The following is a 27,932-nucleotide window of genomic DNA, read 5'->3' on the forward strand; positions in this document are numbered from 1 at the left end:
AGGGACTACTCAGAGGGTTGAAAAAGTTATTTTTGACCTGTCCTCACACTTTTGACCGGTCCTCACACCTACGATTGTCCTCACATTTTACATTTTGCGCCCTATCTTGTAATCGTGGTGAAGAGAAGCAGTTGTAAAATGAGTGATATGGTTGCTAAAAATGCTGCAATGGGCGTTAATGTGAGGATGGTCATAAGTGCGAGGACCGGTCAAAAGTGCGAGGACTGGTCAGAAATTACTTATTTTAGCCCTCTGAGTCGTTTTTATGCCCATAGCCATGGCCACCCAGTCACATGACCAGCTAGCCACACCCACCCGGTCACATGACCAGCCAGCCACGCCACCCGGTCACATGACCAGCCAGCCACGCCCACCCGGTCACATGACCAGCTAATCACACCCCAAAATAAGCCACACCCACAGAACCAGTTGTTAAAAAAATTGAATCCCACCACTGCTGCAAAGTCATGGAATCAATCATCAACCAATCCATTACCTTACACTTAGAAACAAACAACCTACTCTCTAATAAACAATTTGGTTTCAGGAAAAAATTATCATGCAACTTACAACTTCTTCACTGTAAAAACATATGGACTACAAATCTTGATCAAGGCAAAACAATAGATGCAATCTACATAGACTTCTGCAAAGCTTTTGATTCAGTAGTACACGATAAACTTCTTCTAAAACTAAAATCCTATGGCATTTCAGGACTCCTTCACAAATGGATATCTGCTTTTCTGTCTAACAGACAAGAAGTGGTCAAAATTGGCAATGCTCTATCAAATCCTGTTCCTGTCAAGAGTGGCGTTCCTCAAGGCAGCCTTCTTGGACCAACACTCTTCATACTATACATAAATGATCTTTGTGACCATATCTCAAGTAATTGTGTTCTCTTTGCTGACGATGTCAAACTATTTAAAACCACCGACAATACATCTACCATTTAAAAAGACCTTGATCATCTAACCGCTTGGTCTAAAACTTGGCAACTCCAAATCTCAACCAGCAAATGCTCAGTCTTACATATTGGAAAAAAGAACCCAAACAGTAAGTACATACTTTTTTTAAATTTAATTTTGTCAAAACAGTATACATAAACATTGTCATAAGTAAAAAACATATCATGAATATATATATATATATTAATATAACTAATGCATATTCTTTACACACATACACACACACACACACACATATATATATATATATAAGTAAAGAATATGCATTAGTTATATTAATTAGATATAATAAAGGGAACAATAGGACAGGAACGGTAGGCATTTTTTTGCTCTTATGCACGCCCCTTATAGTCCTTTTAGGAATGGGGTGAGGTCAATAGTAGACAGTTTTTGGTTGAAGATTTTGGGATTTTGAGTAGAGACTATGGAGTCTCTACTCAAAATTTTGATTTTGAGTAGAGACTTGATGGACTACTTGATGGACATTACCTTACAGATGATCCCCACCCTGTTAAAGACCTTGGAGTTTTCATATCAAATGATCTAAGTGCCAAAGCCCACTGCAACTACATAGCAAAAAAGGCTCTAAGAGTTGTAAACCTAATCTTGCATAGCTTTTTTTCCAAAAACACTGCACTACTAACCAGAGCATATAAAATATTTGCTAGGCCAATTCTAGAATACAGCTCGCCTGTCTGGAACCCTCACCACATTTCTGACATTAATACAATTGAACGTGTCCAGAAATATTTTACAAGAAGAGTTCTTCACTCCTCTAAAAACAACAAAATACCTTATCTCACCAGACTTGAAATCCTAGGCTTAGAAAACTTAGAACTCTGTCGCCTTCGACAAGACCTAAGTTTAACTCATAGAATCATCTATTGTAATGTCCTTCCTGTTAAAGACTACTTCAGCTTTAATTGCAATAATACAAGAGCAACCAATAGATTAATCTAGATTGCAGAAAATATGACTTCTGTAACAGAATCATCAGTGCTTGGAACACTTTATCTGACTCTGTGGTCTCTTCCCATAATCCCAAAAGCTTTAACCAAAAACTTTCTACTATTGACCTCACCCCATTCCTAAGAGGACCATAAGGGGCGTGCATAAGAGCACAAATGTGCCAACCATTCCTGTCCCATTGTTTTTCGTTTTTCTTCTTCTTATATATATATATATATGCTTATACCTCCTAATATTTCCTCATATATATGTTTATATACTATATAATCTTTTTGTGTGATGCTTATTTATATTGTTGTGACAAAATAAATTAAAAAAATATAAAAAATTGTTTTAACATTGCAGTCTAGGCCTCTTTTCTAACTTCAGAAAAACATTCTTTTTCTTCTTAGCCAAGGCTATTTTTTTTTGGTATAGGTACAGGAGAACTTGTCTTTTCAGCAATAAACAATAGTATATTCTCAAAGTCCTTGAACACAGTTTAAGGAAAGTACACTTTGAAAAAGGAAATTGTAATGTAATCCATAAATTTGCCATTTGTGGAATGTAATCTAAAATCAATGTTTTATTGTTCAAATGTCAAAAGTAATCAATGTCTTTCATTGTTTTATTGTTTGCTTTCTGAAATATCAAATACACTTAATGTATAGTTTCTTCCTCTACCTTATACACATTTGACTCTCAATAAATGCTTTTTGCTTTGTCTTAAGTACTGTTATTGTAATTTTAGGTAGCAAAGAAGCACTTGTGCAACAGTAAATGTTTCTAAAATTCTGGGATAAAGTTCTTATCATATTCACACCGGACTCGGAGCCAAAATTTCGTAGCAACACATGGTTTAACTTTTTGCCTGTCATACCATTCAAGCAACCAGTATCTGTTTCGCATCCAAAAGATCGTGATTTGCATGGGAGTCGTTCCCTTTAGCTCTTTACTCTTTGGGCGGGAGGGGGGGGAGAGAAAAGCCTGGAACGGAATGAGTCCTTCTTATATGGGACCCGAATATATTTCGTCCTGATAATACGCCGACAATATTTTCTTCTGCCCCTCTCTAAGATGGTCGTGACAAATGTAAGTCACTCATTGCTGTATCATGAAGTGGCAATGTTCCCATCAGTCGGACAACATCGAAGGGCCGCCTCAAAGATGCTTTAAGAGCTGTTTTATATTTAGTTATTAAATGTTGTTTATGTATTAAATTTATTTGCCGCCCATCTCGCCACAAGGTTCCCCCATTACTTTGGAAGGTAAGCAGGTGGTGTCTGCCACTTAGCATGAGAGTAGCCAAAAGGGCTCCTATGGTGATGAGGTGGGCCCGCAGTCCCCAGTTCAGCCACCGGTTAGTTCAGTCTGGTGGTTCAGTGACCGCTTCAAGGTAGGTCCCCGCCTTCCCCCTCTCGTACGCGCCTCCATTTGCCCCAGGCCATTTGCCTTAGCGAGGGGGCTCCCCGCGAGGCTCACGAGGAGAACCGTCGCTCTCGCGCCGCCTGTCGCCTGACCCTCTGAAGGGGAACGCGCGCGAAACCGGCCGCCATTTTGCTCCCTGGACGGACGATGAGCCGAAGCTTCTGTCCCGCCGCCTTTTCCTTTTGGGCTTTGCTTGTGCTGTTCAGGGAAGCTGCGGCCAAAGCCCTGCCCTCCCTGAACCTTTCCGACGGTGAGCCTCGGCCTCGCCCAGTCCTCGCAGGCCGTCGAGCGCCAACGGGCTGCTCAGGACGGGGTAGCCTAATAGATAAGAGGTTTTGGCGGGGGGTGGGGGGGAACTGTCACCGGAGCGCGCGGGAATCCTTCGCCGGGCGCTCAAGGGCCAAGGCCGTTGTCGGAAACGTCTCCTCGGCGGGGGAGGTTGCGAGCGCTCTCCAAAAGGAGACGTCCCCCGGGCTACCCTATTGCCATATTTGCCACAGTGGCGGATCGCGAAAGGCCCATCGACGATTGCATAAATAGGGGGAAAGTGGAGGCGCCTCAGGCCTTTGCTCTTGGTGATTACTCCGTGAGGATGTCTGCGCAGAGTTGCGTTCCGACAATGCGGGGGTTTCCTTGCCTACGATCTTATCTCTGTAACTATTATTTTCTGCTATGAAAGTTGTGGGGTTTTTTTTTTCCATTCAGTTTTTATGTTGATTTTTTTTCACGTTTTATCCACTGGGATATCTTCTAACATATAGGGGTTTTTTTTTCTTTAATCTTTCTTGACAATTCATATTCTCCAGCTATTTCTGCCTTTCTTATCATTAAAAAAGTGATTATGTTTTTCTACTAACGGTGCATTCCAACAAATTTTCCAACTGCATGTATGTCAATAGCCATTTATTTCCCTGGTAATATATAATCAGGGCTCCAGAACAGTAAGTCTGTTTTATTTGCAGCGTTATATGTTTAGTGTAATAGTGAAACATGGCTGTTTTGCTCCTCTTCTCAATCTATAGAATCGGTACAGCAATTAGGTTGTGGGTGCGTGAACCTCTCCCTCTTCTTTACTATTGAAATGAGCGAAGGAAATAAAGAGTTACTCGGGCGTGGAAGCTGCCGTTTTCACAATTGTAGATGTGTTTCATTGAGATCTAGTCCCGAATATACGGGGCCCAGCTGTTTTCCCAGTTACTTTCTTTATCTCTCGGCCCGTAAATCTGCTGTTGGTGCTCCTGTAGGAAATTCTGAGAAGCCTCTTTGGCCACATTCAATTTGTTAGTTTTCAGGTTTGAAGGACGCTGATTTATAATTCCTTCGGACCCATCTCTTATCAGCATTACATTACAGCTGTTTTTATTATGGAAGAAGTATTGTTGCTCGTATTGTAGGTTTGACTTTTCACGTTAATTGGAGCTGTTGAAAGCAGCTTGGGTCGTCCGTAGCAATTCTAAATAAAGGGCTGTTACAACTTTTGCCTGCTGTTTAATATATAAAGGCGGAATATAAATAAATACTCTTATGAGAACCTTGTAAGTATTTCAGATTGGATTAAGTTCCTGCAGTTTTCTTGGCAGGATTTTTCAGAAATGGTTTGGCATTGCCTCCTTATTAGGACTGAAAGTGACTGTCCAAGACTACCCAGCTGACATTGTGCTCAAGACGGACTAGAACTCACAGTCTCCCAGTTTCTAGCCTGATGCCTTAACCAAAGTGGCTCCCACTCCATTGTTGTTAGATACTGTTTTGCAGCCAAAATAAAAATATGTAGACCAATATAATGTTGAACTGGGAAGATTTGGAATAAAAACTTCACTAATTTACCAATTTCACTGGATAACTTTGCAATTTTTTTAGCCTAACAAAATTTTTGTAAAGATATTACAAGGGAAGGGGAAACTCATATCAATTACTGTATTCTGATCAGCATGTAGGAATAGTATCATGAGATTAAACTCAATTACTTTAATAGTTTGTTTTACTGAGGCATCAATTGTGAACTTCCTGTGAGTTTAGAATAAGGCATTTGAAACACCTGCAGATATTTTGGATTACAGCTCCAAATCTCTTTACTGCTGATCCCACTGATTGGAGCAGATCAAAGTATTAGCCAAATTGACTTGAAATTACTGCTGCTTCAATTCAAATGATTAAGTTGGACAACTCTTCTAATAATAAAAGCTAGTGGTATTTCAGAATCATTAATCTCCGAACAGTATCTGGTCCAATAACAGCAAATATTTCCTACCCAGATAAGTTTTTAAAAGGCTCTTTGGTTATTACTTTATATATGTTTTAAATGTTGGTGTTGATTTTTGAGCTATTTTAGAATAACTGAAAATTAACAATATAACTACATTTTGATTTCCAGGATGTGGAGCAAGGCCTGCAATAGTTAACATAACAGCAGAGACTCAGTCTTTAGGTGGAGGACGTGTTACTCAGCTTGGAACATGGCCATGGCAAGTTAGTCTTCAGATTTATCATGTTCGATCAGGTCGATATCAGCATGTATGTGGCGGATCTTTAATTAATAACAACTCAGTACTGACAGGAGCACGTTGCGTTAAGAAATGGGTGTATGTATCTTTAATTTCTAAATCTTTTTCTGTACAGTTTGAAGATTTTAAATAAATGATTGAATTTTGGAATTATATCAGCAAGGAGAGATTTGGAAAAAGTGTTTTAGTATATCTTTTTTTGTGTGAAAATTTTTTATTTATTTTTGACAAAAAAACCTCATCAAACCAATTACAACGTGCTGCATGGGTGTTAACATATCTTCTTGTGCAATCATAAAATAAACATCTCTTTCATACATATATCTTATATTATCTTTTCTAACATATCTTTCCATCTAGCCAGTGGTAAAATAAATCCCATATTTTATAATATTGCTTATCTTCTTGCTCTTTAATTTCAGATGTCAATTTACTCATCTCTGCACATTCCAACATTTTCCTAATTATTTCGTTTTGTGAAGGTAACTTCTCATTTTTCCAGTTTTTAGCAAACACAATCCTGGCTGCTGTAATGCTATTCATAATCAAATATTTTACATCTCTAGTATATATCTCAGGTATAATTCCTAACAGAAAGACTTCTGGCTTAAAATCAATATGTTTTTTGATCATTTTATCCAACCGCGTGTTTATTTTAGTCCAGTATCTTTTCGAGTCAACACATGTCCTCCACATATGGTAATATGATTCAGGTATCTGATGACATTTCCAGCATTTTTCAGATTTGTCCTTGAACATTCTAGCAATTCTTGTCGGGGGTAGATGCCACCTGTAAAACATCTTATACAAATTCTCTTTATATGTTGTAGACATTGTCATTTTATAATTGTACAGCCATAATTTCTGCCAAGCCTCTTAAGTCTATCCCATAACTAAAATTCTTCCCCCAAGCAATCATTGTCTCTTTTACTTGTTCTTCCTCCAATTTCACCTCTAATAAATATCCATACAATTTCCTAATCAAATTGTCATCTGAATGTCGGCTGGCGGCCCCCAGGGGCAGGGCCTTCTCTGTTGGAGCTCCTACGCTGTGGAACGAACTTCTCCCTGGCCTATGCCAAGTGCCTGATCTTCAGACCTTTCGCCGTGAGCTAAAAACATACTTATTTATTCAAGCAGGACTGGCTTAATAGTTTTATTAAATTTTAATTGGGGTTTTATTGTTTTAGGGTTTTTTAATTTTTAAATTTTTAATGTCGGCCTTTTTCTAATATGCTCTGTTTTAAATTTTTGTTTTTACTTGTATATATATTGAGTTTTTATCTTTTTGGCTGTACACCGCCCTGAGTCCTTCGGGAGAAGGGCGGTATAAAAATCTAATAAATAATAATAATAATAATAATAATAATAATAATAATAATAATAATAATAATAATAATAATAATAATAATAATAACAACCTGTTAAGATCTCATCAAAACTGGTTATATTATTGTAAAAGCCTTCTTTTTTAGCATGTTTGTCGTATCTGGATTGGAATTTTTAAGAAGTGACTTTTCTTTATCTTCTCCCAATTTGACAACAACGCTTCTCTGACTATGTGTCTTCTGAAATATCCCTGTGTTTTAGCTTGTCCATATCATAAAAAAGCACGCCATCCCAACATTGCATCAACTATGCCATTAAAGTCACCAAGGATACAAATATTTTCATAGTCCACTTCAATAGTCTTCATATAGAGTTTCTTATAAAACTCTTCTTTATTGTCATTAGGAGCATATATTGCTATTAAAAGTATTTTTGTATTGTCATCAGTTATTTCCAACATCAAAATTCTACCATTCTCATCTGAGTATATTAAGTTTGCCCTAGGTGTCTCTTTTATATATATGGCTATGCCTCTTTTCTTGCATTGTGGTAGTGAGGTAAATACTTTCCCCAATTTTGTTTGTATTGATACTTGTTCATGCTGTTTTTAAATGTGTACTTCTTGCAAGCATATTATGTCCAGTTTCAATTTTTCTAACTTGTGAAATACTTTCCTCCTCTTAATTGCCGAATTTAATCCATTAATATTTATTGATATCCATTTTCTCTCTTCCATTTCTATACTTTATAATTAGGGTTTATCGCTCTTGTCGATCTAGGTTCACGACGCAGCTTAACTTCAATTTCATCACCTACAGCACCTCCTTCTTTCTCTAGTAAGGCCAATAGTTCTGATTCCTTTAATTCAATCAATGAAACTTCAGCACTTGCCTTCCCTTTCTCTTTAAAAAAATTCTGCATAAAAATCATTGGCTTTATCTATTGTATCTATTCTATATTTTTGCTGTTGCCATGTAAACAGCAAGCCATCTGGTGCCAGCCATCTAATTCACACCTTTCTGTAATAAAACCTTGGACAAAAATTGGTATTCTCTTCTTAGTTCTCTTACCCTTCTGGGGACTTGTTTCAGAACAATAATTTCTTTGCCTTTCTTTGTATTTCAGTGTTTTGTCTCTTGCTGCTTGAAAGATTTGTGCTTTAATTGATTTTTTAGTAAATCTTATATGGACTTCTCTAGGAAGATTATTTCTAAAATCTCATCAATGCCATCAAGTGCCTTTTCCTTGCTAATTACTAGGAATTCAACCAAAATTTCTGCCATTTTATCTGCCAAGTTCTCGCCCTTCTCTTCCTCTATATTTTGAAATCTCAGAAAAAATTCTGCTCTATCAATCTCCCAACCTAAAGCGCCACTTTTATCTTTTTCCATCACTTCCAGTCTACTGTTAATATTTTGAATCTTTTTATCTCTTTGTTCCTCTCTCTCTTCTACTCTTTGAAGTCTATCCTCATAGTTTTTCAGCATCTGTTAAATATCTTCTACTTTTTAGTCTGTTTTTTCTGTTCTTTGCTTAATCTGTTCAATCCCCTGTAAAATAAGATGAAGAGAAGTCTCTCTGTCTCTCTCTTTCCTTTTCCTGTGTAAGCAACGATTGTATTGTTCTTTGAGATCCTGCTGGTGAGGAGGAGGAGCTGGGATTGCTGTAACTTTTCTACTCATTTTTGTATGTAAAAGTACAGACACTAAAGTTCCAAATTGTAATCCAAATCACCAAGATTGTACCAAAAAAAGAAAAGAAAAAAAGTCTGCAGATTCTTCCGTGTCTTAATCCAAATTGAATTAATCCCGAAAAGAAAATGAAAAATGAAAAAAATGAAAGAAAAACAGATGAACAAAAATTAAAAAAAAAACCAAAGAGTGAGGATAGGAGGGAAAAATAAAAAATAAAAAAGAGGAGTGGGGGTGAAAAAAGAAAAGAATTTTTTTTATAGAAACTCTCTTGAGTTCTTTTTAAAATCTCATTCAACAAAAAAATATGAAAACAGAAGAGGCTTTTTCCTTTGCCTTCTTCCCTTCCCTTACAAGCTTTTCCAATTAACAGTGTACAATAGAACACCTGAATAAACAATCCTCAGTGTTCTCTCTCATTATCACAAAAGACAACACTGTATCTCAAGGCTAAAGCCATAGGGAAATGGTATAACAATGTAACAAATCTTTTCCAACAATAAGTACAGTCAGTAGGTGGCAGTCTAATTAAATCCTTTCCCTCTGCCTCCTCCTATCTGCCTCCTTCTTCACAATCTTAAAAAAAACAAGAGAGAAAGAAAAGGGAAAAAAAGAAAAATTTGACAGAATAATTAATTTATAAAATTAATATGAAAATATAACAAAAATAAAACTTTTCCTAAAGAGACTCCAATAAAATCCAACAACAGCAAGCAGAAAAAAAATCAATCTTCTCACTTTAAGTCCATGATGGAGACACTCTCCAAAAAAAAAATCAAAAAAATCCAACATTTAAAAAGATATGATTTCTTTAAATATTTTAAATCCGCCATTCAATTTATTAATTATTTTTAACTATTTTTCGTCTTTCAAATCTTAGGATGGTTTTGCAAAGTCTAATTCAATAAAAGTCTCTCATCCATACCAGCACGTTTCCTTCGCTCTTCCATATTGGAGCTGTCCCAGCTTTGACAGCCAAGGGTGGAATAGACTGCCACGAAAAAGGGCTTCTCCTGGGTCAGTCGGAGTTTTTGCGATATCCCCGAGACCAGCAGGAAGTGCCCTACACCTCCTTACACTTTTGGACAGTGAGGTCCAAAAAAACTTTGGCTGCAAATCTGAAGATAAAACTTGCAGCCGTTCGCCACGACGCCAGCTCCGCCCCCCCCCCTCATGTTTTAGTATATCTTCAGCCTTAACAATACTTGTTCAATTTTTTTTATCAAACTAGATAAAATCAAGTTAGATAAAAACTAGATAGTATAGAGGGGCTTCAGCAGGGAGTTGGACTACAAGACTTCCAAGGTCCCTTCCAACTCTGTTATTCTGTTAGATTCAGCAGCTTTTAACACATGCAGAACATTTTAGGAGAGGGCAACAGCTAAAGAATTTCTTACCTCTTTTCCTTGATAATTAAAATGCTGTTCACCAGTTTGTCACTTGGCAGAAAAGTAAGCTAGGATGAAATTTCAGTTGTTAGGGATAGCTGTTCATTGCTATCCTTGCAAAGGTATGATGCCTCCAAATGATGGTGTTTTTATGTAATATGAGTTAAAGAATGAGATTGGTGTATTCCTACAGCATTGTTTCTCTTCCTTCCCACCAAATATCAGAGGCTTATGGGAGAGCATCTCCCAGTCCCCAGTCCTTAAATGTGCCAGGACTGGGAGTCTGAGCTGGGGCTCTAGGTTTCTAGATCACCATCTTTCAAGATTCACTCAAAGCTTTCCACAGGTTCCAGCTGTGGTTAGAATGCAGTATTGCAGGCTAACTCTGCCACAGCCTCGAGTTTGATCCTGACCAGCTCAAGGTTGACTCAACCTTCTAACTTTATGCAGTTGGTAAAATGAAGATACAGATTGTTGGGGACAATATGATGATGTAAACAGCTCAGAGAGTGCTGTATAGCACTATGGAGCGGTATAAGTATAGGCGGGATAAGCGGTCTAAGAGCTGTTGCTATTAACAGGGATTAATAAAGTTGTGAAAAGGGGGATCTGAATTTTGGTGGAACCCAGGTTATAAAGACAGGTGGGGTGACCCATTACAGAACGACAGTTCCTTCCCCTTAATGGCATGTTTTTCCCCACTCTTGCTAGCTCTTAAGTAGCCTATTTAAACATGAATTTAGCTTTCTTCTGAAGGAGCCTTAAACTGGTGATTAAAAGTAGTCTGATAAATAAATCACAAGCAGGAAAATAGGTTTTGGAGTGGGGGCATGGGAGTCCCCATGCTGTCTATGGGCTGATCTCATTTTCAAAGCCAAGTTCCCAAAGTAAAAATGTCATGGCTTGTTTCCCGTTTAAGGGAAGAACTGTTAAAACTGGAGGATGCTTTGAATCAACTTCAGATTTGAGTTGGAGATGAGATGAAGGCAAAATCATAAGGGCACGACAAAAAAATATCTCCTATGTAAAGTTCATTCTGTGATTAAGTGCAAGTGAGGAAAGGCCACGAGTCAGTGGGAGTACAGGAGATTGCAAAGATTATTTCTGCTCCTTTAAGGTAGGGACAAATTTTATATCTGGAAATTTGGAATGCTTTGATCTTTGTTTCTGACTTCAGTAGAATAGAACTTTGCTGTTTCTGAACTACTGAAGTAGTCTGAAGTCTTAAATTCTTTAGGAAATTATTTTGCTTTCTTTCCTATGCCATATTTTTCAACAGCAACTTAAAAGGAAGTATAAAAAGGAAAAATTATCTTTGGAAATTTTGGCTTTCTGACCATGACAATTAAATCCACATCTTAATATATTTAATTATTGCCAGGGTAAAAATGTTACTTTAATCATTACTTTTTTTCCTAATCTATCCGGAGAAGCAAGATGTTTCCAAGCACCATTAACCAATTTTCCACTTACTCTTGTAGGAATAATGCAATCATTGAATTGTAAGCTGCCCAGAATCATTTATTAAGATGGGCGGCTATAAAATCATACAAATAAATAAATAGAAAATAAATAGATAGAGAGATAGAGAGATAGATATGAATAAACCAATTATATTAGCTGTGACTTGTATTACCAAAATATCATCCTGCTTGTGTTCTAAAGGTGGTCCTCACTTAAGGATCACTGGTGCAGCACCATTCCAACTTAGGATCGAAACAAGTGATAGTCAATGATTGGTCCTCCTATTTATGATAGTCACAGTATCCTCATGGTCATGTGATGGTGATCCAGGCACTCAGTGACTGGTTTAAAGTTATGAAGGGAACTTTAGAATTCAGTGTCATAAGTATCTATTCATTTTGAACTAACACAAAGCTGTGGCTGTTGAAAAGATAGGTAGCATGCATCTTGCCATCATGCATCAGTCTAAAGATAATCTAAATCATTTAACACCACTCTTAAGACCCATATTAAATATCACCCTTCACAAAAGCAAAAGAAGAAACCTTTAAGGTCTCCAGTTATTTCATTATTTTTTCTGTAAAGAATATTATATATCTATGCCCACACAAACATCAGCAATAGTAAACTATAGACAGAGAAAAAACAATATTTATCCTATGAAATATATTATACATAGTCCCTCTTAGGAACAGGAGGTCCCTGTGTGAGTCCTTCCTTCTCACTTGAGTAACTTGAATAACTTGTACATTGTTTTATTTTTGTTCAACTGCTTTTTGTTACAAGAACGGAGGAGCCAAGAACATGTTTCCTAGGACAATATTATTTCTGCTGCTTTAAAATGTACCAAATAATTGACTAAATTATACTTAGAAATAGATAAAATATCATGTGTCTGTAAAAAGTTTAAAATTCATCACGTGACTCACTGCTCATTGATTTCAAAATTGATAAACCACTTAAAAGAGGATTTTAAAGTTTCAGCCATAAATGGCATTGATGAAAGGGTCTGTTTAAACTACTCACTTTTAAATGCTCTTTTAAAACTCTTTTAAAAGTTTGTGTATATTATTTTAAAAAATACTTTAAAAATAATATATACAAGCTGAGAGATTTTTCAGATAAAGAAGTGTCTAATAGATATGGAAGTAGAAAAAAGCACCCTATATTGAATTATACTGTCTAGGACAGGGGTAGTCAACCTTTTTATACCTACCACCCACTTTTGTATCTCTATTAGTAGTAAAATTTTCTAACCACCCACCGGTTCCACAGTAATGGTGATTCATAAAGTAGGTTTGGAGAGGGAGTGCCGGCTACCAGCTCTGCTTGTCTGTTACAGCTGGGTAGTGTGGGGGGAGATGAGCGAGCTATTCTGGTATGAGGCTCTTATGTTTGCGATCGCACTATAGCGCCATTTAGTTTCACTTATGTAACATGAACAAAACTTATGCGCGGGCGATACAAATAGTATATTTTTAGAAATTTAAATTGTCACAGCGAATTTTATGAAAACCTAATGAAAATGTTTTTAAATAATGCTATGAAAAAATTTTTTAAAGTCAATTAAATTAAAAAAAAAGGAAAGTGCTTCAGTATTGGACAAAACCCCTACCACCCACCATGAAAGCTGGAACGCCCACTAGTGGGCAGTAGGGACCAGGTTGACTACCACTGGTCTAGGAGATCCGTTTTTTGTCTGAACTACCCTTTTTTCTTTAAATGTAGCTCCTTTGGAGGAAAGATACAATGTTAAAGTTCTTGGCCTAGGGCCCTGGTGTCAAACTCAATTGCCTCACAATGTGATCTCACATTGTGACATCACAATGTTTTTTTAGAAAAAGTTTTTTATTTTTATAAAACATCAACATATTTAAATGTACAGTCTCATCCATTATTATTCATTTATCTTATCTTTTAACTTCCATTTGTTAGTTAGTTGTTCGGGCCTGCTATTTTACCATTTCCTTCCTTTGTTTTAACACAACCTTTCCTTTTCCTCTTCTTTCCCTTCTTTTATCTCTTTCTACTTTCTACTTTCCTCATTCCTCCTCTCCTTCCCTGTTCTACTTCCTCTCCTCTTTCCCCTCTCCTCTCTTCTTCCTCCCTTTCTTACCCTCTTTCCTAATCTTCTTTTCCCTTCTTCCTCTCCTTTTCCCTTTCTTCTTTCCTTCTCTCTCCTTGCCTCCCTATTCCCTTCCTTCCCTCTCTCTACTCCTCTCCCCTTTTCCACTCACTTGTTTCCATGTTCAGTTCAACCCAATCTAAAATGGTATTCAAGCAGCCCCGATTTCTACTTATATACATCTTCATTTCAAATTTCTTTTTTACTTTATAATTACATATCTTCTATCATTCCTGTACATTATTAATCAATCCGTGTATCATCTGGGTATAACATTTTTGTGCCATCATCTTCAACATTTATCATCATTTTCTGAATACATACATTTATTTTTCCTCTTTCATTTAATTTTAACGTACTACAACATATTCTTCCCAAAATTCTTATTTTTACCATATTTAATGTCTATACTCACACTCTATCCATTGATAAAATTTCCGTCATATGTTGTAATACTCCGACTCTTTTTTCCCTTTAATTGCCAATGTCAACCTATTCATTTCTGCACATTCCAATATTTTCTTAATTACCACTCCTTTTGCAGGAATTTTTTCTGCTTTCTAATTTTGTGCAAATACCATTCTTGCCCGCCATTATTACATGTATTATTAAATATATATTTTCTTTACTATACTTCTCTGATAGGATACCCAACAGGAACAGTTCTGGTTTTAAGTCAATATGTTGTTGCATCATTTTCTCTAACCATATTCTAATTTTTGCCGAATTATTTCTCTCTTCTGAACATATCCACCACATATGTTCCCTTTGGTTGTATCCAATTCGTATGGTTATTTCATGCTTATACTTAAACAAACATTCGGGCGGGTGGCCATTTTGACAGGCCTGGCTTGCAGACAATGTATGTATGAAATCATACATAGTATGAAAAATGGGCAACAAGTGGGTCCTTCCATTGAAATTAAATGCAGGGGTTTTTAGTACCAAATTTTTTTCTTAAAATTTATAATTAAAGTATTAGAATTCACTGCCATCATATATGATAGTAATAATCAATCCAGATGGTTTTAAAATGGAGATGAATTAATAAATTCATGGAGAACTATTAGTAGTTAGTAATCTTGCTAGCAGCATATTAATTACCTGTGAATTAATGTATCATACGTTAAATAGCTGGAAAAACAATGGAAGAGAATTATTGTATTGTCCTCAGTTATTTGCTTTTAAGTTTCTTAAACACATCTATTTGGGGACAGGTACTAGATTCCTTCCTCCAATCCATTTAGAGCTGTTGTCTCCAGTATTCGTGTGGTAATGCACATATATACAAATTTATCTTTCAGAACCAAAAGATATTGTATGGTATTTGTATTTCATGTTTCTGTATTCCAATTTCCAAATTGAACACTTAAGAAATTCAAAGAATAATTGTCATAATAAAACAAAATCCTAATGGCAGAGAATAGTACCTATGTTGCTATTTTTATTTAAGGTACTCCCTTGATAAAATTGCAAGTTTTCTTACTTGAAAGAATTCTTGAACTGAATTAGAACTACAGTACTACAGAGTTTAAGAATGCATAGCTCTAAAATTATATAAAGCAGCCTCATTAATTCTACAAACAATTTTATTGTCCTAGGAACCCAGAATATTGGAGAGTTGTTATTGGTTTACATCATCTTTATAAACCTCATTCTCACACCAAAGGTCATCGGGTGAAAAGTATCATTATCCATTCTGGTTTCAAGTGGGACAGCTATGAAAATGACATTGCAATGTTTAAACTTGTGAAGCTTGTTGAGTACAATAAATATATTCAGCCTATCTGCTTACCTCAGAATTCTCATCTAGTGACTGATGAGAATCCATGTTATATAAGTGGATGGGGAAACAGAAAGAAAAAAGGTAATTATTTAATCTTTCTGCAGATAACATTTCATGAACTCAGAAAGCTTTCATATTTTAATTCAAGTAATTTAACTTATGGTACTATGGAGCAGGGGTCCCCAACCTTTCAGACCTCAGAGACCACTAAATTCATAATTTTAAATCCCACAGACCACTAATATGATCTGCCTAATGACTGGCTGGGTGGTCATGTGACTGGGTCGGCGTGGCCATCTCAATGTCACTCACATCAAGGGGCACCTCACTGGCCTGTACTCACCCCTCTCTTGCCAGCCACTCTTTGCCTCCCCACCCAGATTCCTTAGGGCCCCAACAGGAAGCAACTGTTGGAGCGAAGCAGCCACCATAGAAAGAGTTGGCAAAACAGCTGGCTCAGTTCAAATCGGATCTGACCAAGAAGGGGTTTCAGCAGAAGCACATCACTCAGGACTACGAGCATAGGCTTTCCAAGCAGAGGGAAGACCTGCGGGACTGCAAGACCAGGTACCGGCACCTGGAGGCTCAGCGGGTTGAGATGGTTAGCCAGTTCCATGATGCAGTCCCACTGGAATAAGGCCCTCCAGCTCTTTGCCACTAGCAGCACTTTCCTCCAGCCTTCACCCAAAGCCCTGCACCAGGAGGCTGAAGCAGACTCCAAGTTGGAATTTCTGCCCCCTTCCAACCCGCACAAGAAGACCCCGAAGGGGAAGACTTGCAGCAGCAACACGAACGTTCACTCCATGTATCCGGCCCAGGACCCCTGATTTAGTGCAATATAAAAAAATGCAAATAATTTTTCTGCAGACCACCAACATTGATGACCGCTGCTATGGAGAACAGGGTTGGGCAGTATTTAAGGGGTTGGGAGCTATGCTTCCTTTCAGCCTACAAGAAAGCCTGTGATGCCATCGTTAGCAGGGATTGGGCTGATTTTTAGTCCTTTCAGGGCAGTTCAGAGGTGCATATGGGAGCAGGAGACCAGTAGAAAACAAATTACTTCTGCTAACATTAAAATCCCTGAATCTCCATCCTTGTCTGTCTGTGCATTATTAATATAACTTTCAGCTTTAGCATCAAACTAAATTAAATTTCATTATCTGCTGAATTACTTCATATAGATGTGAAGCAACTTTTCTTTTGGCCAATGATTCAAGCAAATTGATATGAGTGCTTTCATATTAGGGCAATGAAATGTTACGGAATATAAAATTATACGCTAGGAAAGAAAACACAGGAGAATGAATAATTTTCATATAATCTACATTAAATCATATGTATTTAATCATGTTCCTTTTCATTATATTAAATATTTAGTGACAAGTTCTGGAAATGCTCTTGTGCCTGCATCTTTTTCAGGCATATGTTTTAAATAAATTGCCCCAGGAATCATGAGCCTCACTATTTCTGAGGATTCCTGAGGATCTAGCCCACGGCTCGGCCGAAGAACTTGTTGCCGCCTGGGAAAGGCGGGGGCGGGGACTTTGGACTGCTTCGTGCCTTTGCGGCCTCTGACCCGGCGCTGCTCCCGACCAGCTCCTTGGTTTTCTGAGGAGCTGAGAGAGAGGAAGAGCCGGAAAAGACGCCTAGAGAGTGCCTGGAGAGCCAGCCGTTCCGAATCTGACCGAACACTAGTACGGTCACATATTCAGGCCTATCTAGTGGCGATAGGGACGGCAAAGCAGGAATACTTTTCCGCTCTTATCACATCGGCAGACAACCGCCCAGCCGCCTTGTTTAGGGTGACCCGCTCCTTTCTTTTTCAGGGGGCTCGGGAGGACCCCTTGCAGGGACGTGCTGAGGAATTTGGAAGGTATCTGCACGATAAAATCACTCAGATCCGGGACAGGCTGGATGCTGATTGGGTGAATTCAAGCGGGACGACGGAGGCAGGTCTTGAGAATATTGTTTGGGCGGAGTTCGACTCTGTGACTCCCGAAGACATGGACAGGATACTGGGGAGTTGAATGCTACCACATGTTTGTTTATTTATTATTTACATTTCTATACTGCCCTTCTCCGAAGACTCAGGGCGGTTTACAGCCAAGTTAAAAAGACATATACAAAAATTAAAACACAACATTTGAAATTTAAAAATCTGAAACCATAAGGCCGAATATTAAAATAACAAGTAATAAAACCACTCAATTAAAAATTACTGTTAGGCCAACCCTGCTCGGTGAAACAAAAAAGTCTTGAGCTCACGCTTAAAGGCCCGGAGGTCGGGAAGAAGGCGTAGCCCCAGAGGCAGTTCATTCCATAGGGTAGGTGCCCCCACAGAGAAGGCTCTTCCCCTGGGGGACGCCAGCCGACATTGTTTAGCTGACAGCACCCCGAGGAGACCCTCCCTGTGGGAGTGCACAGGTCGATGGGAGGCTATTGGCGGCAGTAGGCGGCCCCGTAAGTAACCTAGTCCTATGCCATGGAGCGCTTTAAAGGTGATCACCAACACCTTGAATTGCACGCGGAAGACCACCGGCAACCAGTGCAGCTTGCGTAGGAGAGGTGTTATATGGAAGCTCCGAGATGCTCCCTCTATCCCCCGCACAGCCGCATTCTGTACCAGTTGAAGTCTCCCGGTGCTCTTCAAGGAGAGCCCCATGCAGAGATGTGATTGGACCCGTGTCCCTCCTGGCTGGTGCTGGCCACTCAGGAGGTTACACGAGGCTGGCTCCAGGGAATTATTAGTGCTTCTTTGGTGGAGGGAGTCTTCCCAGCTGCCTTGAAAGAGGCGGTGGTGAGGCCCCTCCTTAAGAAGCCTTCCCTGGACCCGGCTATTTACTGTCCTGTCTCCAACCTTCGCTTTGTGGCGAAGGTTGTTGAAAGTGTGGTGGCATGGCAACTTCCCCGGTACCTGGAGGAAACCGTCTATCTAGACCCGTGCCAGTCTGGCTTCAGGCCTGGGTACAGCACGGAGATGGCTTTGGTCGTGTTGGTTGATGAACTCTGGAGGGCATGGGACAGGGGTTGTTCCTCTGTTCTTGTTGTTGTGTCTTGCCCGCTCTCACAGCAGCCGGGGCCTTCTTATCTGCTCCCGAACATGGAGGAATGTATGCCTCCCGGCCCCAGTCCTGGCTCCATGCCCAGACAAGCTGAAGAGGAGGGGGCACCTCCCTGTCCCAGCCCTGGTCCATGCCCAAGCAGGCTGCAGAGGAGGGAGCATCCCCCGGCCCCAGCCCTGGCTCCATGCCCAGGCAAACGGAGCAGCTAGACCCCTCCCCTTCCTCCACAGCATGTGAGCCTGAGGAAAGTTTATTTCCAACAGCTGCTGATTGGAGTGACCCTCGCATCAGAAGACTGGATAGGCGAAGGCAACAGAAGGAAGGGAGGGGCAGGCCTTAATGAGTGCTGAGTCATGGAGCCACATCCCATGGCCTATATAAAGGATCTGCTTTCTGGCAGTCTGAGTCAGGCAAAGTCGAACTTATCTTGCTGAAGTCACTTTCTGGTCTCCTGCCTGCTCTGAGGACTTTGCTAGGACTTTGGGCAGAGCTGCAGAGGCAAGCCTGATTCGGATTTCCCTGACCCAGCCGTCAGCGGAGGAGTGGGACACGACACTTGTCCTGTTGGATCTGTCAGCGGCTTTTGATACCATCGACCATGGTATCCTGCTGCAACGGTTGGAGGGTTTGGGAGTGGGGGGCACCATTTTTCGGTGGTTCTCCTTCTACCTCTCCGACAGTTCGCAGACGGTGTTGATGGGGGCAGAGGTCGACCGCTAGGCAACTCACTTGTGGGGTGCCACAGGGGTCGATTCTCTGGCCTCTCCTGTTCAACATCTATATGAAGCAGCTGGGGGAGATCATCCGTGGTTTCAGGGTGAGTTGTCAACTGTACGCTGATGACACTCAGCTGTACATTTCCACCCCGAACCACCCCAGCGAAGCCGTTGATGTGATGATCCGGTGCCTTGAGGCCGTTCGGGTCTGGATGGGGACGAACAGACTCCAACTCAACCCATCCAAGACGGAGTGGCTGTGGATACCAGCATCCCGGCACAGTCAGCTAATTCCATCGCTGACTGTGCGGGGCGAATCATTGGCCCCCAGGGAATCGGTGCACAACTTAGGCGTTCTCCTGGATGCGCAGCTGTCTTTAGAAGATCATTTGACGGCTGTCGCCAGGGGAGCTTTTTATCAGGTTCGCCTGATTCGCCAGTTGCGCCCTTTCCTGGATCGGGACTCTTTATGCACAGTCACTCATGCCCTTGTTACTTCCCGTCTGGATTACTGCAATGCTCTCTACATGGGGCTCCCCTTGAAGAGCACCAGGAGGCTCCAACTGTTACAGAATGCGGCCGCGCGGGGGATTGAGGGAGCGTCTCGAAGCTCCCATGTAACACCTCTCCTGCGCAGACTGCATTGGTTGCCGGTGGTCTTCCGGGTGCGATTCAAGGTTTTGTTCATCACCTTTAAAGCACTCCACTGCATGGGACCGGGATATTTATGGGACCGCCTGCTGCCGCCAATAACCTCCCATCGACCAGTGCGCTCTCACAGGGAGGGCCTCCTTAGGGTGCCGTCAGCCAAACAATATCGGCTGGCAGCCCCCAGGGGAAGAGCGTTCTCTGAGGGCTCCGGCCCTGTGGAATGAACTACCTGTGGGACTACATCTTCTCCCTGATCTTCGGACCTTTAAGCGCGAGCTCAAAACTTTCTTCTTTCACCAAGCAGGGCTGGCCTAATGATAAATTTTAATTGAGGGTTTGTTAGTGGGGTTTTTAAGGGGTTAATTTATTTTATAATTTTACTTATTTATTTTAAATATTCAGCTTATTGGATCAGATTTTTAATGAATATTGTATTTTAAATTTTTTGATATTTATGTTTTATCTATGCTGTAAACCGCCCTGAGTCCTCGGAGAAGGGCGGTATAAAAATACGAAAAATAAATAAATAAATAAATAAATAAATAAAATTTTGTTCTGGTTTCCTGATATAATCAACATCAAGAAATTATCACATGTCCCATATAGTCAGATCAATTTGTTGTTTTCTAGGTAAAGAGAAGATTAGTAGACTTCTGGGGAAAATGGTGAATTAAAACTACTGAGTACACTGGTACGCTGAGAGCAGAACTGATGACTGCAATGCAATGAAGGCTGGTGAAGGGACCTGCTGTTCCGGTTTCCTCTCTGAACAAGAGAGCACTTTCAAATGTCCATATATGTTCCAGACAATTGCTTCTTTCAAGGAGACCACCAGCCAACGATCTCCAGCAGGTTTAAAGCTTTGGGAGATGAGGTTTGTCATCTTCGCCCAATCTGGCACTTTTTCAAAAGACACTGGATTTCCTTTCTTAATCACTTTCGGAAATTGCTTATTAACTGGTTTTTAGATACTAAGAATCTAAAGAAAGGCAAGTTTTACTACACTGAAGTGAGTTTAAAAAAACTTTTGAGTTTTTGTCCAAAAGGATGATTAGAATGTAGATTTTGAAAAGTTATAAATGGACTAAGGATCCAAATTGTTTTGAAATAAAAAATTTAAACTAATTTTAAGAAAATTAGGGAAAATGCTGCTGTTTTTGTATGTATATATGGATATAATAAGATGTGATTTTGAAGGTTTGATACTAGAGGGAACCAGAAGGAAGTAAAGGACAAGAACACTTAAATTTAAATGAAACAAAATACTTTAATATTGGATCAGGGGTAGGTTCTACTTACCTTTACTACCGGTTCGCAATGGGAGCGCATGCATGCACTTCTGCGCAGATTACGCTTTGTTTTTTCTACCGGTTCTATAGAACCGGACTGAACTGGGAGCAACCCACCACTGTATTGGATGTATTGAAGGATGAATCCAGAAGCTGATTTTAAGAGTGCCTGCCATTACAGATAGACCTCGACTTATGACCACAATTGAGCCAAAAACTCTGTTGTTAAGCAAGGCAGTGAAATGAATTTTGCCCCATTTTGCAATTTTTGCCCAGGCAAATCATTGTATTATTATTATTTTATTATTTATTAGATTTTTATACCGCCCTTCTCCCGAAGGACTCAGGGCAGTTCACAGCCAATATAAAACAATGACAATTTACAACTAAAAACAGAAATTAAAAAACTTATTATATGTTTGGCAAAATTTAAAACATTTAGACCGTTAAAAAAACCCTTAAAATTTATATTTAATATACCTATATACTCGAGTATAAGCCGACCCGAATATAAGCCGAGGTACCTAATTTTACCACAAAAAACTGGGGAAAACTATTGACTCGAGTATAAGCCTAGGGTGGGAAATGAGGCAGCTACTGGTCAATGTAAAAAATAAAGATAGAGCCAAGTAAAATAACATGAATATTTATTTGAACGAAAAACAATAAAAGTGCAAAAGTGCAAAATGTTCGGCGCTCATTTTTATTATGCAGCGCCCCCTGCTGGACATCTATCAAAAATACAGTATCTTTTAAAAGTACATCGAGACGTAGACTCGAGTATAAGCCGAGGGGGCTGCTTTTCAGCACAAAAAACGTGCTGAAAAACTCGGCTTATACTCGAGTATATACGGTAAATTAAAATTCAAACCCTATTAAAATATTAAAATTTAGAATTCGTAAGCCAGTCCCGCGCGAATAAACAAATATGTCTTCAGCTCGCGGCGAAAGGTCCGGAGGTCAGGCAAATGACGCAAGCTAGGGGGAAGTCCGTTCCAGAGGGTAGGAGCCCCCACAGAGAAGGACCTTCCCCTGGGGGCCGCCAGCCGACATTGCTTGGCGGACGGCACCCTGAGAAGTTCCTCTCTGTGTGAGCGTACGGGTCGTTGTAGTTGTTAAATGAATCATGCTGTTGAGTGTACGGGTCATTGTAGTTGTTAAATGAATCATGCTGTTGTTAAGTGAGTCTGACTTTCCCCATTGACTTTGCTTGTTAGAAACTGGCTGGGAAGGTCACAGATGATGTTCTTATGACCCTGGGACAGGGCAACTGCTATAAATACATGCCAGTTGCCAAGCACCCAAATTTTGATCACGTGACCATGGGGATGTTGCAACAGTCATAAGTCTGAAAACAGTCGTAAGTTCGCTTTTTCAGTATCATTGTAACTTCGAATGGTTACTAAATGAATTGTTGTAAGTCAAGGATTACCTATATAGATAGCATTTGGAAAAATGGTATGGAAGAGGGGACATTTTATTGGCTATGACTGAAATTGATTTGAAAGTGGATTTAAAAATCATTGGCTATAGGAATGGTATGGAAGGAGATGCTATACTGTATATACAAATTAAACTGACACCTATACTGCTATACAAATTAACAAACCGAAAAACCTGAATAACTTTTTTATATTGGATGTACAAACGAAACTTGTTAAAGTTTGAAGAATTTTATGAGAAGGAATAAAGAAAAAATGAGGCAAAATAAAGTTCTAGAACTATTATTTCAGGGGATTGTTAAAAATAAAGGGAAGGAATATAAAGTTAATTTATTTGATCAAGGTTAAAAATGGACTTTTGCTCATCAGAACTCAATGATGAGACTCTAAAGATTTGGTGGTAGATAACATGAGATATGGGGGAGAAGAAAACTTGTTGAATTTTACAGGAAGGTGGTAAGTTACTAAAATAGTTTATACTTGCTTGAAGGGGAAGTAATTTCTATATTTTTCTTTTTTTAGCTGTATTAATTTTTTCCATTTTCTATTTTTTTCTTTTTCTATTTTTCTTTTTCTAGTTTGTATTAGTTCTTATCTTTTTAATAATAGCATTCAGTAACATTATTAACAGTAAGAATAACCTGTAGTTGATGAGATGTACTTTGATTTTGATTTAAATGGTATTTTAAATATTATAGGCCAGTGATGGCGAACCCAGTAAAGAAAAAATATTTCGGTCATTTTCTTGGTTCATCAATTGCATTTCCCTTTTGATTTTTTAAAATATATTCAGTTTCTTTTGTATAACCAGTGAGAAATCCTTTTCCAAGTTATTCTTTTGGCCTGTCATTTGTAAATCCACTTTCAGTATCAGTTCTAACTTGTTAGATAAAATTCATTTTGCATTTCTTCAATTTCATTTTTTAAATATACTCTAACCGTAGAGGCAGACAACATGACTGACACTATTGATATTGTGGCTATTAAACTCCGGTTCTATTCTTCAAAAGTCTCTGTTAATATTTTGAATGTTAAGTTTTGCATCATTTTAATTGATACAAAATGTAGGCTTGTGGTTTCCCCCACTGTGCCTAGAATCTTTAGTTCCATCTAGTGTCCAATTTTTAAAAACATAAAATTATTACGTCTCGCAAATCTAGAAAACATCTATTTCCCATGGGTTCTTGGGTCTTTATAATTAATTCCAAAATCTTATTATGTTTCTATATTCCCTATTTATCTGCCCCCTTGTTCATTTATAACTTTGTGAGATCAGTCTTACTTAGTTTTTGCTGTTTATTGCAAATTCTTTAAATTTTTAAACTTATACGATTAAAATTTTCTTTCATTCAGGATTGAAGCAAACTCAGCTGATGTTTTCAAACTTATCAATCCAAAGGTCTCTAATAGCTTAAAAGTAAAAAGCAATTTTTGAAAGAGAATAGAAAATGAGGGTAGCAGCGTTCTTTAAAAGGTGCTGACCACAGTTGCAAGCAAGATGGCTATTCCTGTCCTTTTCCATTGGTCACATCTGCAAGATATGAGGAGCAGTTGTCTGGAATATATGTGGGTGATCTCCTATCTCCTCCTTCACAAGAAGACAGGAGCAGGTCTACTGTACTAGCCAGTTCTTCATTGTTTGCCACAGTTGTCAATTCTGCTTCTGCAAAAACGTCTTCAGTCAACCATTGCTCCCCTGGAAGCCAAATGTTATTTTTATTTTCCTAAAAATGAGATTATCATATGTTTTTATAACATCTGAAATATATTGCTGAATTTAAAGATAAAATAATCTTATATTGAAACTATCTGGATCGTTTTAATATTTTTTAATTATTATTTTATGTTTCATTTATTTTAATGACTACAATGTATGTAGGTTGGGGCTTCTATAGAAAAAAATTGGATGGGTTAAAAATACCTTTTTTCGTCATCTAATGATTTGAAGGCTTAGGACATTATGCTTAGAAAATAGCACTGGGTCTAAAACTGCCAATATTCTGTATTTGTCACAAGGCTTGTTTTACTACAAAATTAGCAACAGGGAATCTGTAGCATTTAAAGATTTAACAATTTTATGATGGTACTAGTTCTTATGAACTGCAGTTCATTCTATCTGATATTCCAAATTACGTACTTAGCAAAGAGTTTGTGTCTGCATATGTTGTTTGTAGAATCGTAAACATGATTAAGAAAAATGAAGTAAAATAAATGTAAATAGTGATAATTACCTTCTGATAAGTAGCCTTTACCTTTTTGTGATTCACATTGCCTAGCATTCAGTGGGATAAACTGAAGTCTTTGAACACTTATTTCATAATAGACTTGTTAGTTTTAAAGGTACCATATTTTTTTTACTGCTCTTTTAGAAACTCTTGGAAAGAATGCTGAACATATTTTGTGTTTTCTTTACAGGCAAAATTCAAACTGTATTACAAGAAGCTCAAGTATTTATGATTCCACTATATGTGTGTAATAAATATGAACGGTATAAAGAAAGATTATCAACTGATATGATTTGTGCTGTCTCGCCAACAAATAGCTGTGTGGTAAAATAAAAATATTTTTATAAGTTTTAAGTGTATAATATATAGTGTTATTTGGCATTTTGCAGTGCTTTAAATTGAATAATGAGTAGATAAATTAAAATAATTTGTGAATTCATGTATTTTTAAAAGAACTTTATTTAATAAGGAACATCGCAAAGTAATTTGTTCTTTTAAATTAACTGTAGGTAGCCCTCGACTTATGACCACAATTGAGGCCAAAATTTCCAGTGTTAAGTGAGACATTTGTTAAGTGAATTTTGCCCCATTTTACGGCCTTCCTTGCTGCAGTGGTTGAAAGTGTGAAAAGCAGTCATAAGCCACTTTTTTCAGTGCCGCTTTAACTGAATGGTCACTAAACAAACTGCTGTAAGTGGAGGACTCAACTCTCAGCCTTGAATTGGCTTTGTATTGAACACAGACGGGATCAAAAGCTGTTTTAAAACTTATTGGTAACCTTTTGTATTCATATAAAATTAAAAGTTTGAAAATATTGAATGGCAGAGGAACTTCTGACATGAAAATTTTGTATTTTCATGGATTTTTCTATCTACTTTTTAATGTTTCTTTGAAGTGTTTGTAGGATTTTTAATTTTTCTGTACAGATTTTTTTCTGAAGCACCTTTTCACAGCCCCTATATTGTTTTTAACATAGTTTTCATAAAAGTTTTGGAGTCGATGATAAATGTGTAATATGCCAACAAAATTGTATTGATATTTTGAAACTGAATAAATAATTGATTTTTTTAAAAATACAGGCCTGTGTAATAACACTCTATTTCAGTGATGGTGAACCTTTTCGGCACCGATCAACTGGCTGGAGCGCATGCTCATGCAGGAAAACAGAAGACCAGCTCTTCTGGTTTCCAGCACTACTGCATGCAAAAAGGCCAGCTGATCGCTCCATGTGCCATTTTGGGCACATATGCCATAGGTTTGCCATCACAGCTTTATGTGAACCAAGCAGAAGATTCCTATATAGTATTTCAGAACTTCAGAATAACATGAATGTTTTACTTTTTCCATTCCAGGAAGATAGCGGTGGACCTTTGATGTGCTATTTCCCAAATGTATCCAAATACTATCTGATAGGCATCACCAGTTTTGCTAATGGCTGTAATCAAGATGATTATCCAGGTCTCTATACAAGTACAATTAGCTACAGAAAATGGATAGATTTTAATCTTCATGACAAAACTACAATGAACATCCAAAGTATTCTAGTTCTTTTAACTATGGAATGGGTAATCTTTCATCTTCTATAAATAGACACATTCTTAGGTGGACTATTTAACATTTCTGCTTGTTTATTTAAACTATGTCAACTAATTGAGTTTGTAATTTATATAACTTTACAATCCCAACAGCATTTAAAATATATTTCATTTGTAATTTTAGTTATCAGGTCACATTATTAAATATTGTTGTATTGTTGTATTAAATGCCTGAAATTTTATTATGCTCTATGATATAAATTAACTGATGTTATCTTTTGGCATATGCAGTAGAAACCAATCACTAAGTTGAAACTTAGGTTACTTCAAAGTAGAAGTGTGATGTATGAATTAGTGGTGAAAGATTATACCAAATATATAGTAGGATTAGCTCTAAACAAGGTTCACGAAATTGGAGAAAGCTTTTTTTCCTTAGTTTGCAACTCCAAATATTTCTATCTTGTTGCTGTAGAGCATTTAGAAGAATGGATCATAGCATATTATTGCACAGATAAATTCCTCTCTTTATATCAATGGACTTCTGCCACATCAGACAACACTTGTGGATAAAACAAGCTTATTGGGAGGAAACTTATACTGGATCCAATCCAAAATCACCTTTGAAGTACCAGTGTAATATTTCATCTTTTACATTTAGCTAATTTAGACAAAAAAGTATAAAGACCTAAAAAAAAACTTTATTGAACTCGCAAGAAGGTTTTGTTTTTTTTACAATGTGTTTCCCTGGACACAATGGCGAGGAATGTGATGGAGCTTGAAAGGTAACACCTGCATCCAGCTTCTCGCCTACCCCACCTGCCACCCCCAAATTGCATCCCTAAAGGGGGCTGGTGGCTAAGTAAGGGGCAGGAGCCCTGCCATTCCCGCGAAGGGGGGGAGAAGAGATGGCAAGGGGAGTCATGCCTTGCTTCATGCGTCGTGCTTCTCCCCCACCCCACCTGCCAGAAGTGAGTCTTTGTGAGACTCAAAAAAATGAGAGAGAGAATGGGGAGAGAGAAAGAAAAGAGAGGGAGAGGATGCGAGGAAAAAGAGAAATGAAAGAGAATGGGGAGAGAGAAAGGGAAAAAAAGAAAGGGAGAGGAAAAAGAAACAAAAATAGGCAGAGAAAGGAAATAAAAAGGGAGAGGAAAAAGAAACACAGGTATGAAAAGGAGAATGGGAAGAGAAAGAAAAGAAAAGAAAGAAAAAGAAAGGGAGAGGAAAAAGATATGAGAAGGAGAATGGGGAGAGAAAGAAAAAAAATGGAAGAAGCAGAGGAAAAAGAAACACATGAGAAGGAGAATGGGAGAGAAAAGAAAGGGAGAAAGAAAAAAAACGAGAAGGAGAATGGGGAGAGAAAGGAAAGAAAAAGAAAAGGGAGAGG

General features: G+C 38.4%; 1 protein-coding gene across 2 annotated transcripts; it reads left to right on the forward strand.

Moving 5' to 3' along the window:
* Positions 1–3,458: 3,458 nt before the first annotated feature.
* LOC131191452 (transmembrane protease serine 12-like) lies at positions 3,459–27,857 on the forward strand. 2 transcript variants are annotated; one of them, XM_058169605.1, is made up of 5 exons: positions 3,459–3,591; positions 5,716–5,923; positions 15,444–15,709; positions 25,204–25,337; positions 26,366–27,857. In XM_058169605.1, the coding sequence occupies exons 1-5, from the start codon at positions 3,489–3,491 to the stop codon at positions 26,597–26,599; spliced, it is 945 nt and encodes a 314-aa protein (XP_058025588.1). In that variant the 5' UTR covers positions 3,459–3,488; the 3' UTR covers positions 26,600–27,857. The 2 variants fall into 2 exon arrangements, with proteins under 2 accessions (XP_058025588.1, XP_058025589.1); XM_058169606.1 differs by having other exon boundaries at positions 5,716–5,806.
* Positions 27,858–27,932: the final 75 nt, after the last annotated feature.

The sequence above is a fragment of the Ahaetulla prasina genome, chromosome 2 (assembly GCF_028640845.1).
Source record: "Ahaetulla prasina isolate Xishuangbanna chromosome 2, ASM2864084v1, whole genome shotgun sequence".
In the NCBI taxonomy this organism is placed as follows: Eukaryota; Metazoa; Chordata; class Lepidosauria; order Squamata; family Colubridae; genus Ahaetulla; species Ahaetulla prasina.